Consider the following 19528-nt stretch of genomic DNA (forward strand, 5'->3'; position numbering starts at 1 on the left):
GGGGTGGAGACAGGCCTCTCTCTCCTAACGTGTATCCTAATGAATCATCCCTGAATCAGACTTTAGCTCTAGAGAATGGAATAACATTGGACCTTCTTTTAAAGGAGAGATTACAGTCCTATCATTTCTGTGCACTAATACTCCATCCCACTCCTTCATCAATCAGTGCACAAGTTGTGCCAATCAAAGCAAAAAAGTCTGAACATACCCCTGTTTCTCTCTCTCTTACCTGTGTAACAGATAAATGGTAATCTCCCAAAGCAGTCGGAATCTGACCATACTCCATCAACATGAATGGAAACACAGAGTTGATTGCCCCAAAAGTTGGGTTCTGTTCCAGGTACCCAGTTCCTGTAATCAGCCCCACTCCCTGTGTAGCCATCTGACCATTTCCACTGGATCTTACTGTACAGACCGATCCAGACAGAATGTTCACCGAGCAGAGATGGAACTGTGGATTTCAGTTGTTGCACTTCTTCATAGTTTTCAACAGTGGCCAGGTCTGTGTACTTCTGTCTGCAGTGGGTCTGAGCTTCAGCCCAAGTCATAGGCTCAGCTACATAGTGGTACTGAAAGGGAAGGCATGAGGAGATGTTCCAGCCTGTGAGGAGAACACACAGAAAGCAGTAAATAAACAGGTGCTCTGCTGCACCTACAACATTAATGATAAAAAGCTGCTTTACACAACTATTCATGTACAAAGTTTCTGTTTATGTGGAGATACAGTTGTCAAACTAAAATAATATGTACACTGGCTTCTTCAACAATTACAGTTCAAAAAAGGCAACAACACTGGATAATAAACAAAGGGAGGATCTAAAGAAAAATCCATAGAGGTTTTACAGGGTGTCAGAAATAAAGGCTGAATTAATCAGAAGATATCATACACTGCTGCTTAGAGAGTCAATGTAAGTAATCTAACCAGTGAGCAATGATTTCTATCTAGACATTGATTGACATTTCTGAACAGCTCTGAAAATGTAAGTTTGCTGTTCTTGTTTGTTTGGGTCCAGACATGAGAATCTCTACACTCCTCTCAGTCAGCTCACTGGAGACAGATGTCAGGAAGTTAGTAACAATTCTGTCTGATTAGTTCATCATTCACAATCAAACAGCTTGTTATCAGAAATCATTTCTGATACAAGACAGTGTCAGATATAAATAACTAAAAACACACATATACACAACATAGTGCTCATTACTTCTATGAAGAGTGAAGTCTTAAACATATAGGCTAGGTGTTAGTATGTAAAATAAAAATATATATCACTCACTATATGATGATGAATAAACTGATGACATCATCTGACCACACACTCCTCTTCTTAATGATTAGTAATATTTACTATAATTAGCTTGAATTTAAAGTGCTGCTTTTTGAGGGTCTTGAACCTCAGTAGGGGATTTAAGGTCCTTCCAGTGAAATGATCTCTAAAGTTAACCTCTGCTTTGATATCTTAATGCACTCAGGTCAACTTATTTACATCCTCATTTTAATGATTTTAAATAAATTTAGATGACCTCACATCCTATGCAAACCTGTCAGGCTATCATTGAACATGTAATGATTAGAGTAAGAGAATAAGTTTATATATTTTATGTTACCATGAGTTTATGGTGATATTAGGTCTACTATTGAATACATTTTTAAATAGCCTGGACTACAGTTAATGCACACACAGTGTCCTCAGTTTGTACCTGGAGCAGTCTACTTCTAGTCTCTGTCCTCTCTTTCTTCAGCCTCTATTTTTCATCTGCAGCTGTCTGTCTGAATCACATAGAAGCCTGCTGCTGATTCAAAACAACCTAGGCTCACTAAAAACAGGACCCGAGTCATGTTGATGAGGAACAAACATTATCTTAGAGGTGGGGGTTTTTGGCAACATTTTTGAGGGGGGAAAATGAAGGCTGAGACTTCATCCTTTCCTGCCACATTAACTTTTGTCAGAGTTACAGGAGAGAAAGAGCAGCAGAGGGAGGCTGAAAAGCAAGATACCATGCCACCCCTCTCGATCCGCCCCTGCTCGTAAAAAACACTAACTGATTTTTCTTTTTATTGAATTCATCACGTTTTTTTCAGACCAGCCAAAGTCATCATTAAGACCACCTCTTAAAACACTTAATTACTGAAGACATTTTGGATTGTAACATAATGAGCAGTTATAATTAAACAGAGTTTACTGACCTGAGAGACACAAGAGACCCAGCAAGAACTTCTCCTTCATCTTGGTGCTCTGTGAACTGAATAAGACAATCAAGACTCTACTGATATCAGAGACACTGATATGCAAATCTAAGGACATTCAACACCTGCTCCTTATCCCAGCAGCACAAACGAACCAATGGCCTTGTTGTAAAGTTAGCACCTGATTTATAGATACTTTGCCACTTGTTCTGCAAACTTTCCTCAGCGCTGTCACCTGTGGAAATAATCAACTTTATTTAAACATTAAAGGATCAATCAGTGAGCTGTGTAGTGAGTGACACGATGACGCTCTCTTCCTCTGTGATCATGAAGGAAACATGCTGTGTTGAAGTGCTGGCTTCTATGATAACAATGCAGCAGCCAGTATGTCCTTCTAACTTTAGATTCTGGTCCTGAATGGTCTGGATTTGTTTGGACCAGAGAAAGGAGTTGCTTTGAAGGCCGTTTTGGAAGCCCCTGGGTTTGTGAGAGCAGTTATCAGGTCAAAGCAACAGGTGTTGCAGCGATGGAAGTGATTAGAAAGCAGAAATATTTGAAGATCAAAACTCTGCTGGCTTTGGAGCAGGACTTCCCATCCACAGACAATCTGCTCAGTTAATTAGTATTTTATTGTTTTATCACTGCCAAGGACACATTACTTCTCGATGGCCTTCAATTCAACTTTACTCAGCTCCTCTATCTATCCAGTATTTGATGTTGTCCAGCAAATATTTTAAATTATTCTGTTCATGGATTCAATTTTTTCTCTTGTTCCTTATATTCTCACATTTAATTTTTGGGCAGTTTAGAATTTGTTTGCAGGTTCTTTTAATTTTATTGAATTTTATTTCTTTTGGTTTTATAGCACTTTGGTCAACTTGAGAATTTTGTGGTTTGATAAAGTGCTTTATTATCAAACCTGATGTGTGCCGTCCTCTATCACTCAAGCTTATAAAAAAGTGTTTGATAAGAAACAAGGAAATAAAAGTTAGTCTGATGTAAGGGGTTGTTTGTGTGCTGTATTTAAACTCTTCTTCCGGTAAACAAAAACCAGAGTCATCGTTCTGGCTTCGACATTTGCCTGAATTTAACTTTGAAATTATTAACAAAGTGATGTCACCTTCATTGTGTCAGGAGAAATTCAAATGACCCTGTAAGTAGAACAAGACGATCCAAGTGTGAGGTTTAACTGGACTGTGTTTTTAGAGAATAAAGAATTCAATAAAAATTGATCTGTAGATGAGTAAATGTTTTTTATATGATCTGGAAGTCATTGGAATAATCCTAAATACCTAATATCCTTAAAATCTTTATATCTGTTTTACTTATGATGAAATGCAAAAAGAAGAATGCAAATGAGTATGCATATCTCAGACAGTCAAATGACTGCTCACCTCAGGTTCAGTGTTGTCTTTCTTCTCGCTGTGAGAGGTCAATACATCCAACATCTATGTGATAATGTGTCTGAACACCAAAAGATATGACAGAAGAGACTCAAAAGATAAAATCACAAGAGCATAAATTGGTGTATAATATCAAGCACAATGCAGGGAAAGAAATCTGTCAAAATAAAATTATGCGGGAGACCCCCAGAACCCCTTAACTGATGGATCCCCCTTTCTAAACAAATATTTTAATATTTTTCCAAAATAAATTGACAGGTTGGTGTTGACAAACTAATATTTATTTTTTGTTGTTTTTTTTTTAATTTCTGGCAAACTTTTTGTGTAAATATTCATTTTTCCTATTTTTCTTTACACTGGGGATCCAATAAGAGGTGAATCTGACACCAAACTGGAGTGACTAAATACATTAATCTTACCTCCTACCTTTTATGTACAATTATTTATAGTATCTTTTATTGAATAATTGCAATTCAATGCTTTCTTTTTCAACCATAGATCAGCTTGCTCTATCATATGCCCGTTTCACGTATACGGAAATCTCCTGAAAAACTCTGGAAGGGGCTGTCGATTTCCATTTGTGAGGAGTATATGTGAAAGACTAGTTCAGGAGAATGTCTGGAACGATTCCCATGTAAATATCTAGATATTCTCCGATGCTGAACCCTCTGTTAGTGAGGCCTTCAACTCCCACAACCGGACGAGCTTGTCACAGATCCTGGGGGAGGCAGGAGACATTGAGCCCAAGTGGACCATGGTCTCCACCTCCAATGTCAAAGCAGCTGCTCTGAGCTGTGGCTGCAAGGTCTGTGGTTCTGTGGTCATAACAGCAATCCCCAAACCTGGTGGTGAACACCGAAAGTAAGGGAGGCTGTCAAGTTATTGGGCGTTGCGACCGAGATGAGGGTGGACTCGCACCTGGTGAGGTGGATCACAGACTAACTCACAGAGAGACCACAGTATGTCAGACTGAAGGACTGCACATCTGACACTGTGGTCAGCAGCAACGGAGCACCACAGGGGACCGTGCTCTCCCCCGTCCTGTTCACCTCTGACTTCCAGTATAACTCTGAGCTCTGCCACATGCAGAAATACTCGGACGACACTGCGATAGTTGGTTGTGTCAGGGATGGACAGGAGGAGGAGTACAGGAGCCTGATCGAGGACTTTGTGACATGGTGCAGTGCCAACCATCTGCAGCTAAACACCTCCAAGACCAAAGAGATGGTGGTGGACTTCCGAAGGAACGAACCACATCTAGAACCTGTTTCCATCGGGGGGGTCAACGTGGAGGTGGTCAGGACCTACGGGTATCTGGGGCTGCAACTGGATGACAAGCTGGACTGGTAGCCTAACATGGACACTACCTGCAGGAAGGGACAGAGTCGTCTGTACTTTCTGAGAAGACTGGGGTCCTTCAACATCTGCAAAAAGCTGCTGCAGATGTTCTACCAGTCTGTGGTGTCCAGCGTCCTCTTCTACCCAGTGGTGTGCTGGGGAGGAAGCTGCAAGAAGAGGGACGCAGCACGCCTGGACAGACTGGTGAGGAGGGCCGGCTCTGTGGTGGGTACAGAGCTGGACTCACTGGTGACAGTGGTGGAGAGGAGGACTCTGGACAAAATGCTCTCCATCATGTACAACACACACCACCTTCTGCACAGCACCTTCACCAGGCAGAGGAGCATGTTCAGTGACAGACTGCTGTCACAGTCGTGCTCCACGGACAGACTCAACAACTCTTTTGTCCCCCTATACGCCATAAGACTGTACAACACTTCACTGTCACGGCAGGGATGAAACACACGGTGAACCCTGGACTCATTTTTCACTTTTTTTTCCTTTTTGTTCTCACTCCTCATCTGCCCTGCTGACCTCAGAGTCAGCCCCCAGTTGGACACTTTAATGCATATTGATAGTCACCTTACTGAGCACTGGTCACTTTTATGATAATCACCCTAATCGTGTCTGGTTTCATCCTACTGTTGTGTTATGCTACATCTGTAATGGTTGACATGATCACCCTAACTAGGTCAAGTTTCACTCTATTGTCTTTGACACTTAATGCTAATCTGCTCCTCAATAGTTGGGTACTTTAACGGCAATCACCCTAATCACTCCTGGTTTCACCTTATTGTTTTGGACACTTAATGCTAATCACTGCTCCTTTATGTTGCTGAGCACTTTATTGGCCCAGTCTGCATCCCTGCATTGACTGTTTAATGGCTGTACTCACACCTCTGGCACTACCTCAAACACCTCTGTACATGCACATGTAACTAGTTTCTAGAAGGTCAGCACTTTGTTTCTAAGGCTCTTTAACTGTTTACAGGTCTCTATTAATCAGCACATGTTTTTCTCTGCTTCACAGGTTATGTACATTATGCTATATAAGTTTAAGTCTAATGCTACTGCTAACTGCACAGGCTTAACTTGTAATTATGTTTACTCTTAGTCACATAGGGGCTGCTAAATCTTGTTTGGGGGATTATTGTATACTGAGGGGAGGGAGGACAGCGGGTGTGTACTGTAACTAATGTCTTGTGTCCTGCCTGTCTGCATACTGCTACTGGATGCCTTGAATTTCCCTCGGGATCAATAAAGTATCTATCTATCTATCTCACAACGATCAAGGCCAGGTTCCTTAAGCAGAGGCTGCACCACAGCGTGTTTAAAACTTTGGGGGACAACACCAGAAGACAAACTGCTGTTAATAATGGTCAGAACCGACTGCCCTATACTAGGGAACACCTCTTTAAAAAGTGAGGCGGGACAGTGTCACAGGGAGAGCCTGATGGCTTAATCTGGCCAACCACATCCTCTAAAGCCTTCAGAGACACAGGCTCAAACAACTCAAACACAGCTGAGCAAGGAACCGGATCAGATGGGTCAGATGCAGAAGGAGTAATGAGAGCCCTTGCAGTGACATTATTTGACTCAATGATGTTTGACAGGTGCCCTCTTCTGGCCTCTTTAACAGTGCTCTGGTTGAAGTGCCAGCAGTCCTTCAGGATTTGGCTGTCAGAGTAATTCCACCTAAACTTCAGCCCTGTCAAAAAAAAATAGAGGAAGATTTTTATTGCTGGACTAAACTACCACTTTTTTTTATCAAGTCCCACCCTTAATATTTATGCAATCTGTCTGTCTTCCTCACACAGTGATTGTTGATCTGAGGTTTTATGAACAAAAAAAGAGTCGTTACTCATTGATACTTCATATCTAATGATATTCTAATTAAAATCCCAGAGAGATTTTATGATTTCAAAAACTGTGTTATCACAAAGTATGTTGACAACTTCACAGGCAGCTTCTGAAGCCACCCTGAGCTCCAGGTCATAGAGAAATGGTGACTTTCAAAAAGATGATTTGTTACTCTTTTTTGTTACTCTCTTTTTTTTCTCACAATGACTCTCTTCACAGACGATAATATTCTCTCTGTGGAATGTAGAATTGCAAAAAACCCTTGTGAATTTTGTAACATGAGAATCATGCAAACACAAGAGGGCGGTGTTGCACTTTTTGTGAAATCCTATTCACAGGTACAAGGACGGAAAACAAGCTTAAAGTCCTGCAGCCCTCTCAGACTTGTACGTTTGTTTTAATCTCAGTTCAGAGGAAACTGAGATTACCTGTCGACTGGTCATGTGACCTGGTCAGCTGGGGAGACACAGGTGTGTAGGGGGCGTGGCCTAATGAGAACAAAGGGAGAGGGGAAAATGTTTGTGGGGATTTTCTTTTGTTTGGTTTAGACAGGGAAGGGAGCAGAGGAGAGAGGGAAAGAAAAGGTGTTTCTGGAGTTTGTTTTTGTGTGGTGCGGTGTTTCCTCCTCCATATGAGTGAGCTGCATGGGTTTTGGAGGACCGTAAAGACAAAGGACTCCTGCATCACCCAGGATAAGGAGGGGAGTTAGGCTGCTGGACCGATGGGTGCAAAACTCATGGACCTTTTTTCCCCACTTTTTTGAGGATTTTTTTTTGTTGTTTTTAAGTTTCTGAGCCGTTTCCCATGGAGCTAAATTGGATTAAGGAAGCTCTTCCAGGATTAGCATTTTCTTTTTTTTTCTTTGAAGGAGGACAATATTTTCTTTTGTATGATAGTTTAATGTTTGATTTTGCATTTAAGAGGGCGATCATTTATTTTCTCCATTTATCTTGTTTGAAGTATTGACAGAAAACAGGGCGACTCTTTTTCGTTCACCAAATCATTCCTTTTTTAAATATCATAACCCGGTTAAATTGTGAATGGCAGTAGGTTTGATTTAAATATAACTTTTTTTACTAAATGTACCAATAGCTGAGTATTTAATTTTAGTAGGAAAAAAGACAACGTCTGCACACCAGCAGCTGCTTGAATTAAATACAATTTAATGGAAATATTACCTCGTGTAACGTTTCTGGCCCTCGCCCTTCATCAGACATGAACAAGTGAAAAGACAAATGCACCACATGTAAACCCCCTGAGGTCACCTGACAGGTCATGTGATCCAAAACCAGGAAACATTTACAACATAATCAATGCAAAACATTCTTATTGAAGGTTCACAAACCTGTGCATAGATAATCAAAATACATGAACACACAACTGACTGCAGGATTAGCATAACAACTTGAATGACTAGTAAAACCAGTAAAACAAAGAGACAACGATATGATCTATAATATAGAAAAAATATAGCACAGCAATGTGCCACACAACTGTGTAGATAAATATAATATAATATGTAAATAGATTTCACTGAATGAGATAACATGAGACTCAGTTAAAGCCAGACTAAAAAGGTAGGTCTTGAGTTATTGATAATGATATTAGATTAGATCTGTCCCATCTCTAATTACAGACTGTACAGCTATAGTTCACTTTCACAGCTCAGTCTTTTCTTCTTTGACATTTTCTTCTCCTCGTGGAAAACTTTCCCATCAGGCTGCTCTCTCCACTTCAGGGTGACTCCACTCAGTCCATTCTCCTTCGGCCGGTCCTGGAACTGAAAGATACATAGGGAAACCATTTCTAAACTTTTTCTTCAATCTGTATTGTTGTTGGAAGCTTGAATGAGTTTCACCTGGCAGGCTAACAGGATAGAAACACAGTCAAACACACAAATGAAGAAAAACATTCCCCCATCACTCACTTGGACAACCATTCAAAGTTTTCTAAAAAGGTTTGGAGACTCACCTTTTTCAGGATCTGTGCTTTCACAGCAGGGTCATTCAGATCCACAGTGGAGTCCTCTGGCTTCATCCTGATCTTGATCACCTGCTGTTTTACTGTCACACAGAAACAAAGAAGAAACTGTGCTGTTCAGTTACTGCTTCATTATAATAAATTACAAATGATCATCTAATGCTGCAATCTCTTTAAGTGAAAGTCAGTTCATCACTTACCTGAGCTGTAGCAAATGAACGGGTATTTAGTTTTGCAGTCTGACAAAATCCATTGTCCTACTTTTGGCAACAGCGCAGCTCCACAAGCCACACTCATGGAGCCTAATGGAGTTGGACTGTTTTTCCAGCTTGTGTACTTGGAGAGACTCCCATTGGACCAGTTGATGTCAGGATCTCTGTACAAACCAATCCAAGCCCATCTTCCTGTTGGCATCAAGCTCTGGATCTTCTGGTTCTCATTGTAGCTCCTCACAGTGGCCAGGTCTATGAAGTTCTCCCTGCAGTGCTTCTGAGCGTTGGACCAAGTCTGACTGTCACTGACATAAACAAAGTCAGGATCCTGTTGATTCCCTGCAGTTACAGTTAGGAAAAAAGGAAATGATTGATCCAAGTCAAATGTTTAGTGAACTGCTCTTAAAGAACAATATGTCAGATATCTAATAAATTAAATCATTAAGTGACCTCCCTCTCTGATCAGACATTAAGGAAACATACTGCGTTAAAGTGCTGGCTTCTCTGATAACAAAGCAGCAGCCAGTATGTCCTCCTTCTAACTTTTGATTCTGGTCCTGAATTGACTGTTTTGGTTTTGAGCAGAGAAGGTAGACGCTTTTAATATCCGAGTTCCTTTTGAAAAATGAAGAGAAGTTAGAGGACAGAAAGGTTTCATGACCGATGCAGAGCTGGCTAAACACTGAAGCTTCTGTTTCTGTGACATGGGAACCTTGGTGCACATTGACTCATGTCCCACATGTATCTCTCCCTGTGTTCACCCTCTGTCAGCACGCTGCCCTTAAAACTGTATACTGGTGAAAAAGAATTTCCCCTCGGGGACGATAAAATAAAAAGTCGAAAGTCAAAGTCTAGGGAGGAGGATGGGGTGGAGACAGACCTCTCTCTCCTACGTGTATCCTAATGAATCATCCCTGAATCAGATTTTAGCTCTAGAGAATGGAATAACATTGGACCTTCTTTTAAAGGAGAGATTACACTCCTCTCATTTCTGTGCACTAATACTCCATCCCACTCCTCCATCAATCAGTGCACAAGTTGTGTCAATCAAAGCAAAAAAGTCTGGACGTGCCCCTTTTTCTCTCTCTCTTACCTGTGTAACAGATAAATGGTAATCTCCCAAAGCAGTCGGAATCTGACCATACTCCATCAACATGAATGGAAACACAGAGTTGATTGCCCCAAAAGTTGGGTTCTGTTCCTGGTTTCCAGTTCCTGTAATCAGCCCCACTCCCTGTGTAGCCATCTGACCATTTCCACTGGATTTTACTGTACAGACCGATCCAGACAGAATGATCACCGAGCAGAGATGGAACTGTGGATTTCAGTTGTTCCACTTCTTCAGTGTTTTCAACAGTGGCCAGGTCTGTGTACTTCTGTCTGCAGTGGGTCTGAGCTTCAGTCCAAGTCATAGGCTCAGCTACATAGTGGTACTGAAAGGGAAGGCATGAGGAGATGTTCCAGCCTGTGAGGAGAACATACAGTAAGCAGTAAATAAACAGGTGCTCTGCTGCACCTACAACATTAATGATAAAAAGCTGCTTTAACACAACTATTCATGTACAAAGTTTCTGTTTATGTGGAGATACAGTTGTCAACAAGATTCAACTGTGTTTTTGCCTTTTTCGACAAGTCTGGCTCACTAAAGTGGGTCGTTTAGTTGCATCAATGCAGCGACACATGAATCCTCGCTGAGTTAGTTATGCTGGTGAATATATATATATATATATATATATATATATATATATAAATATATATATATACACACACACACACACACAGTGTATCTTGTACACTGCACAGGAGCAGCGAACTGCATACACCCTGACAGAGCAGGGGGAGCAATTAATGGTTAAGTGTCTTGCCCAAGGACACATCGCAGGAGCTGGGAATCGAACGCTCGACCTTCCGGTTTAGACGATGACTCTACCCACTGAGCCTCAGCCGCCCTTAAGCATTATATATATATATATATATATCTATATTTATCCAATCATCGTAAACTCAGTGTCAGTGTATTCTAGACAAGTTGTAGACCTCAGCTTGTGCTCTTCACCTTTTTTCTTTAAATGACGTGGCCATGGCGTGTGGACAAACCTTCATGTCTCGTCGCATCTCTTTTGACCTTTCTAAAAGGGATCCCTTTTTACATTTCAACTATATGCATAACAATTTGTATGCACATAAAACATGTCAGGACTTATATAAGATTTCCTGGCACCATTATTCAAAACACAACAGGAAGTCTGCCATCCTTTTTGAATGTTTAAATAATTACTGGGTTCCTATTTGAAGATGCATCTTGACACCATGTTCATCAGATCATTGTAAACTCAGCATCAGTCTATTCTAGACATGTTTAAGATCTCCCTTTGTGCTCTGCATGATTCTACACAAAAGGGCGTGGCCTCAGTGTACTGTCAAACTTTGATTTTAAACAGAACTGTAAGGCCTTTTGCTTCATGGCCAAGTCTTACTGTAGCTCTCACATCAATTGATTTTGCTTTTAATACAATTTCTGTTTAACTTGTTTTTCAGACCAGCCAATGTAATTATAAAGACCACCTCTTAAAACACTTAATTACTGAAGACATTGTGGATTGTAACATATTAAGCAGGTATTTTTAAACAGAGTTTACTGACCTGAGAGACACAAGAGACCCAGCAAGAACTTCTCCTTCATCTTGGTGCTCTGTGGACTGAATAAGATAATCAAGACTCTCTACTAATCAGAGACACTGATATGCAAATCTAAAGACATTCAACACCAGCTCCTTATCCCAGCTGCACGAACGAATCAACATTAAAGGATTGTAAAGTCAGAACCTGATTTATAGATACTTGTTCTGAATACTTTCCTCAGCGTTGCAACATGCTGAAATATATCAACTTTATTTTAACATTAAAGGATTGATCAGTAAGATATCTACTTAAGGAAAAGATAAAGTGACCTCACTGTATGATCAAACATTAAGGAAACATGCTATGTTGAAGTGCTGGCTTTACCAGATATGAGATCAGTTATCAGGTCAAACCAACAGGTGTTGCAGCGATGGAAATGATTAGAAGGCAGAAATGTTTCAAGATAAAAACACAGTTGGCTAAACACTGAAGCTTCAGTGTGGTCAACATGATCTTAACCATACCACATGACAACCAGTGTGCAGCTCAACTCTTCAGAGGCAGGAGAAAGTGACGGGAACGGGGCGACAGTTTATCAAGTTTATAAATAACATTTTTGTTAACACCTTTAATTACAATACTCACCACTAATACTTGCTAATAAGCATGCTAATTAGTAGCATCCTGGCTGCTTTTAAGTACCTTTTTCCACAAGAACATATGTTACAGCTAATGGGACATTAACCAAGATTTTGCCTGTCTTATTATTGTTTAATGATAGTGAGTTAGGAAGTTGTTGTACATGAATTATGATCTTAATATGCCTTGTTTGGTTTGACCCTCATGAAGCAGCAGTAAGCAAAAGAAAAAAATCATGTACCTCGACCATGTTTCTCCCTCATTTTTAAAAATATTTAAATCTTTCCGTTTATTGATTTAATTTTGCTCTTGGTTGTTTTATTCTCATGTTTCAGTTTTTGGGGTTTCATATTTTTCATGGGTTTTATAGCACTTTGGTCAACTTTGACAATTTTGTGAATGTGCTTCATTATCAAACTGGACATGTGTTGTCACCTCTCACTCAAGCATATAAAAAAGGTTTTGATAAGAAACAAGGAAATAAAAGTTAGTCTGATGTAAGGGGTTGTTTGTGTGCTGTATTTAAACTCTGCTTCCTGTAAACAACAAACAGAGCCTCATCGTTCTGGCTTCAACATTTGCATGAATTTAACTTTGAAATTGTTGTCAAAGTAATGTCCCCTTCATCAAGTCAGGAGAAATTCAAATGACCCTGTAAGTGGAACAACATGATCCAAGTCTGAGGTTTAACTGGACTGTGTTTTTAGAGAATAAAGACAATTAAATTAAAATGGATCTGTAGACAAGTACATGTTTTTACATGATCTGAAAGTCATTGGAATAATCCTAAATACATAATGTCCTCAAAATCTCTATAATCTTGAGGTTGTTTTCTAACCATCGCTGTTTTTAATAATGATCACATGACCATGGTCATCATGCAAATGAACATCTCAGACAGTCAAATGATGACTCAGCTCAGGTTCAGTGCTGTCTTTCTTCTCACTGTGAGAGGGCAATACATCCAACCAACAATCCACACAGAACATAAAAAGTATAAAAAATAATCATAAACAACATTTATGTGATAATGTGTCTGAAGACCAAAAGATATTACAGAAGAGACACAAAAGATAAAATCATAAGAACATAAATTGGTGCATAATATTGAGCACAATGAAGGGAAAGAAATCTGTGTTACTATAAAATTCTGAAGGAGACCCCCAGAACCCGTACCTGATGGTTCCCCCTTTCTAAACAAATACTTAAATATGTTTCAAAATAAATCCAATATTAAATATCTCTGCATTAACATTTCCACCAGGCTGTCTCAATTCAACTCAACTTTATTTATAAAGCACATTGAACAGCCGTAGCTGTGACAAAGTGCTGTACATACATGAAGAGCACAAACGTAAAACATAAGTAAAACACTAACAGGGTTAAAACAATTAAAACAATAAGAACAATAAAACACAAAAACAAGAACAGAGTCTCATGCTGGGTTAAAAGCCAAAGAATAAAAATGTGTTTTAAGATGAGTTTTAAAAATGGACAGTGAGGGGGCGTGTCTTGTGTGCAGTGGGAGATCATTCCAGAGTTTGGGACCGGCAGTAGAAAAACCCTATCCCCTCTGAGCTTCCGCTTAGACCTGGGTACCTCCAGGAGCAGCTGGTCAGCTGACTTGAGGCACCGGGCAGGAGCGTGGGGATGGAGCAGTTCAGAGAGGTAAGGTGGGGCGAGATCATTTACAGATTTAAAAACAAATAAAAGAATCTTAAAATGAACTCTAAAGTGCACAGGCAGCCAGTGGAGGGAGGCCAGAATGGGTGTAATGTGCTCCCTCTTTCATGCTCCGGTTAGGAGGCGAGCAGCAGCGTTCTGGACTAACTGGAGCCGTGCGAGGGAAGACTGGCTGACTCCGAAGTAAAGTGCGTTGCAGTAATCCAGCCGAGATGTAGTGAAGGCGTGGATTAGCGTTTCAATGTGCTTGTGCGAAAGAAAGGGCTTCACCTTTGCCAGCCGCCTTAGGTGAAAGAAGCTGGACTTAACAGCTGCACTCATTTGCCGATCCAATCTAAAATCACTGTCCATCTTAAAGCCCAGGTTTGAGACCGTCGGCTTCATATAGCGTGCCAAAGGGCCCAAGTCAACAGGGGGGTTTTCAACAGAGCCACTCGGGCCAAACACCATCACTTCAGTTTTGTATTCATTAAATTTTAAAAAGTTCAGAGACATCCAGGACTTAATGTCTTCAAGACATGACAGAAGTGGATCCAGACAGAAGGCATCTTTCTTCTTCAGGGGCACATAAATCTGACTGTCGTCAGCATAACAGTGAAAAGAGATACCACGCTTTCTCAGGATGGAACCCAGGGGAAGCAGATACAGCGAGAAAAGCAGGGGTCCTAGAATTGAACCCTGTGGGACCCCATATGACAGCGGAGCAGAGCGGGACTCAGAAGCACCAAGGCTTACGCACATTGTTCTTTCTGCAAGATAAGATCTAAACCAGTCCAGGGCGCTACCACAAATGCCCACTAGGTGCTGCAACCGAGACACTAAGATCTTGTGGTCCACAGTATCAAATGCCGCAGTTAGGTCCAGCAGGACAAGGATCACAGTCTCCAGAATCATTCGCCAAGAGGATGTCATTGAACACTTTTAATAAAGCTGACTCCGTGCTATGTCGTGTTTTAAAACCAGACTGAAAGACCTCCAGGACATAATGCTCTACCAGGAAGGACTTCAGCTGAGCATGGACTACCTTCTCCAGGATCTTTGAAATAAAGGGCAGCTTTGAAATAGATCTGTAATTGGCTAACACCATTCTCACCTGTGCAGCGACGCGAGTGGCCGCACATTCAGTAGCTCCGTCCCTGTCGTACTCGTCTTGATATGTTTGTTTTGGCTCTGTGCCAACTTCTACTTTTATAGTTTTTATAGTACACTTTCAGTGTATAACTATATGTATCATATGGATACTTTTTCGTGTTTTCGTGGAAATAGCAGCGAAAAACTTGCTTATTCAAGGGAGAAGCTGCTCTCACTCCGGACAGCGGGACAAGCCGGCATCGTTCACCCGATACCTGAGGAGCTGAGGCGGCGGTACAGAGGCTGTAGAGCCGGCGCGAAGCTAAAGGCTAGGCTAGCGGCTAAGCGATGGAGGTACAAGCCCTCGGTTCCGGTGATAGTTATGGGGAACGTAAACTGTCTAACCAACAAGACAGACGAGCTGGCTGCTCTTGTGAGGAACAACCGGACATTTAGAGAGTGCAGTTTAATGTGTCTCACAGAAACCTGGCTGACTCAAAACACCCCGGACGCTAACGTGGATCTACCGGGCTTCACTACAGTGAGAGCGGACAGAGACACGAAACGTAGCGGCAAACGAAAAGGAGGAGGACTCGTGCTGTTTATTAACACCAGATGGTGCCACCATGGACATGTTACTGTGAAGGAGGCAACGTGCAGCAAAGACATCGAGCTGCTGGCGGTAGGTCTCCGTCCTTACTACATGCCCAGGGAGTTCTCCCACGCCATTGTTGTTTGTGTTTACATTCCTCCGCGAGCGCACGTCGAGACTGTGTGTGACGTCACCCACTCGAACATCTCGAGATTACAAACACTGCACCCTGATGCTTTCTTTGCCATCTCAGGGGACTTTAACCATGTTACATTGAACTCTACACTACCGGACTTTCACCGGTTTGTAAGCTGTCCCACCAGGAAGAACAGGACAATAGACCTCCTGTATGCAAACGTGAAGGACGCCTACACTGCCACCCCCTTACCACCTCTGGGGAAGTCCGATCACAACCTGGTCCTACTCAAGCCACAGTACAAGACAAAGATCCAGAGACAACCGGTAACAACACGCAACTTCAGAAGGTGGTCTCCTGAGGCAGAGGAGGCTTTCAGAGACTGTTTTGAGACCACCGACTGGAGTGCCCTGCAAGAGACCCCTGCAGGAAGGGACAGAGTCGCCTGTACTTCCTGAGAAGACTGGGGTCCTTCAACATCTGCAAAAAGCTGCTGCAGATGTTCTACCAGTCAGTGGTGTCCAGCGTCCTCTTCTACGCAGTGGTGTGCTGGGAGGAAGCTGCAAGAAGAGGGACGCAGCACGCCTGGACAGACTGGTGAGGAGGGCCGGCTCTGTGGTGGGTACAGAGCTGGACTCACTGGTGACAGTGGTAGAGAGGAAGACTCTGGACAAAATGCTCTCCATCATGGACAACACACACCACCCTCTGCACAGCACCTTCACCGGGCAGAGGAGCATGTTCAGTGACAGACTGCTGTCACAGTCGTGCTCCACGGACAGTCTCAAGAACTCTTTTGTCCCCCTGGCCATAAGACTGTACAACACTTCACTGTCACGGCAGGGAAGAAGCACACGGTGAACCCTGGACTCATTTTTCACTTTTTTTTTTTTTCTCACTCCTTATCTGCACTGCTGACATCAGAGTCAGCCTCCAGTTGGACACTTTAATGCATATTGATAGTCACTTTACTGAGCACAGGTCACTTTAAAGATAATCACTCTAATCATGTCTGGTTTCATCCTACTGTTGTGTTATGCTACATCTGTAATGGTTGACATGATCACCCTAACTAGGTCAAGTTTCACTCTATTGTCTTTGGCACTTAATGCTAATCTGCTCCTCAATAGTTGGGTACTTTAAAGGCAATCGCCCTAATCACTCCTGGTTTCACCTGATTGTTTTGGACACTTAATGCTAATCACTGCTCCTTTATGTTGCTGAGCACTTTAATGGCCCAGTCTGCATCCCTGCATTGACTGTTTAATGACTGTACTCACACCTCTGGCACTACCTCAAACACCTCTGTACATACACATGTAACTAGTTTCTAGAAGGTCAGCACTTTGTTTCTAAGGCTCTTTAACTGTTTACAGGTCTCTTTTAATCAGCACATGTTTTTCTCTCCTTCACAGGTTATGTACATTATGCTATATAAGTTTAAGTCTAATGCTAATGCTAACTGCACAGGCTTAACTTGTAATTATATTTACTCTTAGTCACATAGGGGCTCCTAAATCTTGTTTGAGGGATTATTGTATACAGAGGGGAGGGAGGACAGCGGGTGTGTATTGTAACTAATGTCTTGTGTCCTGCCTGTCTGTATACTGCTACTGGACGCCTTGAATTTTCCTCGGGATCAAAAAAAGTATCTATCTATCTATCTATCTATCTATCTATCTATCTATCTAAAACACTACGATCAAGGCCAGGTTTCTTAAGCAGAGGCTGCACCACAGCGTGTTTAAATTTTTGGGGAACAACACCAGAAGACAAACTGCTGTTAATAATGGTCAGAACCGACTGCCCTATACTAGGGAACACCTCTTTAAAAAGTGAGGCGGGACAGTGTCACAGGGAGAGCCTGATGGCTTAATCTGGCCAACCACATCTTCTAAAGCCTTCAGAGACACAGGCTCAAACAACTCAAACACAGCTGAGCAAGGAACAGGATCAGATGGGTCAGATGCAGAAGGAGCAATGAGAGCCCTTGCAGTGACATTATTTGACTCAATAATGTTTGACAGGAGCTCTCTTCTGGCCTCTTTTACAGTGCTCCGGTAGAAGTGCCAGCAGTCCTTTAGGATTTGGCTGTCAGAGTAATTCCACCTAAACATCATCCCTGTCAAAAAAAAATAGAGGAAGATTTTTATTGCTGGACTAAACTACCACTTACATCATCGGACGAATCGTTACAGTTAAAGCCCTGAGTCATTTAGATTTTTTTTTTATCAAGTCCCACCCCTAATATTTATGCAATCTGTCTGTCTTCCTCACTCAGTGATTGTTGATCTGAGGTTTTATGAACAAAAAAAGAGTCTTTACTCATTGATACTTATAATAAAAATCCCAGAGAGATTTTATGGTTTCAAAACCTGTTATCACAAAGTATGTTGACAACTTCACAGGCAGCTTCTGAAGCCACCCTGAGCTCCAGGTCATAGAGAAATAGTGACTTTCAAAAAGATGATTTGTTACTATTTTTTGTTGCTCTATTTTTTTTCTCACAATGACTCTCTTCACAGACGATAATATTCTCTCTGTGGAATGTAAAATTGCGCAAACCCTTGTGAATTTGTATCATGACAAGCATGCAAACACAAGAGGGCGGTGTTGCACTTTTTGTGAAATCCCACTCACAGGTACGAGGACGGAAAACAAGCTTAAAGTCCCACAGCCCTCTCAGACTTGTACGTTTGTTTTAATCTCAGTTCAGAGGAAACTGAGATTACCTGTCGACTGGTCATGTGACCTGGTCAGCTGGGGAGACACAGGTGTGTAGGGGGCGTGGCCTAATGAGAACAAAGGGAGAGGGGAAAATGTTTGTGGGGATTTTCTTTTGTTTGGTTTGGACAGGGAAGGGGGCAGAGGAGAGAGGGAAAGAAAAGGTGTTTCTGGAGTTTGTTTTTGTGTGGTGCGGTGTTACCTCCTCCATATGAGTGAGCTGCATGGGTTTTGGAGGACCGTAAAGACAAAGGAATCCTGCATCACCCAGGATAAGGAGGGGAGTTAGGTTGCTGGACCGATGGGTGCCAAACTAATGGACTTTTTTTTACTACTTTTTTGAGGATATATATATATAGGTTTCTGAGCTGTTTCCCATGGAGCTAAATTGGATTAAGGAAGGTTTTCCAGGATTGACATTTTCTTTTTTTTTCTTTGAAGGAGGACAATATTTTCTTTTGTATGACAGTTTAATGTTTGATTTTGCATTTAAGAGGGCGATCATTTATTTTCTCCATTTATCTTGCTTGAAGTATTGATAGAAAACAGGGCGACTCTTTCTTTGTCGTTCACCAAATCATTCCTTTTTTAAATATCATAACCCGGTTAAATTGTGAATGGCGGTAGGTTTGATTTCAATCAAAAACTTTTTGCTAAATGTACCAATAGCTGAGTATTTCATTTTAGTAGGAAAAAAGACAACGTCTGCACACCAGTAGCTGCTTGAATTAAATAGAATTTAATGGAAATATTACCTCATGTAACGTTTCTGGCCCTCGCCCTTCATCAGACATGAACAAGTGAAAAGACAAACGCACCACATGTCAAACCCCTGAGGTCACCTGACAGGTCATGTGATCCAAAACCAGGAAACATTTACAACATAATCAATGCAAAACATTCTTATTGAAGGTTCACAAACCTGTGCATAGATAATCAAAGTACATGAACACACAACTGACTGTAGGACTAACATCACAACTTGAATGACTAGTAAAACCAGTAAAACAAAAAGACAACGATATGATCTATAATATAGAAAAAATATAGCACAGCATGTGCCACACAACTGTGTAGATAAAT

The 19528-nt window shown here is 41.5% G+C and overlaps 2 protein-coding genes across 2 annotated transcripts in view; both read right to left on the reverse strand.

The window, feature by feature from the left end:
• The window catches only part of LOC306841230 (C-type mannose receptor 2-like), a 51885-nt gene extending 48000 nt beyond the window's left edge, over positions 1-3885 (reverse strand). The window contains exons 1-3 of the mRNA XM_079371009.1: positions 3580-3885; positions 2186-2420; positions 230-601 (exon numbers count right to left, since the gene is read on the reverse strand). Coding sequence (XP_079227135.1) covers positions 230-601; positions 2186-2303 — 490 coding nt within the window. The 5' untranslated portion in view covers positions 2304-2420; positions 3580-3885. The remainder of the gene's footprint in view (positions 1-229; positions 602-2185; positions 2421-3579) is intronic.
• Positions 3886-7932: 4047 nt separating this feature from the next.
• On the reverse strand, positions 7933-10683 carry LOC306841233 (putative C-type lectin domain family 20 member A). Its single transcript, XM_079371013.1, has 4 exons — positions 10072-10683; positions 8967-9317; positions 8758-8849; positions 7933-8566 (listed from the first exon to the last, which is right to left on the reverse strand). The coding sequence occupies exons 1-4, from the start codon at positions 10388-10390 to the stop codon at positions 8432-8434; spliced, it is 897 nt and encodes a 298-aa protein (XP_079227139.1). The 5' UTR covers positions 10391-10683; the 3' UTR covers positions 7933-8431.
• Positions 10684-19528: the final 8845 nt, after the last annotated feature.

The sequence above is a fragment of the Symphodus melops genome, assembly GCF_947650265.1.
Source record: "Symphodus melops genome assembly, chromosome: 20".
NCBI classification, from domain to species: Eukaryota; Metazoa; Chordata; class Actinopteri; order Labriformes; family Labridae; genus Symphodus; species Symphodus melops.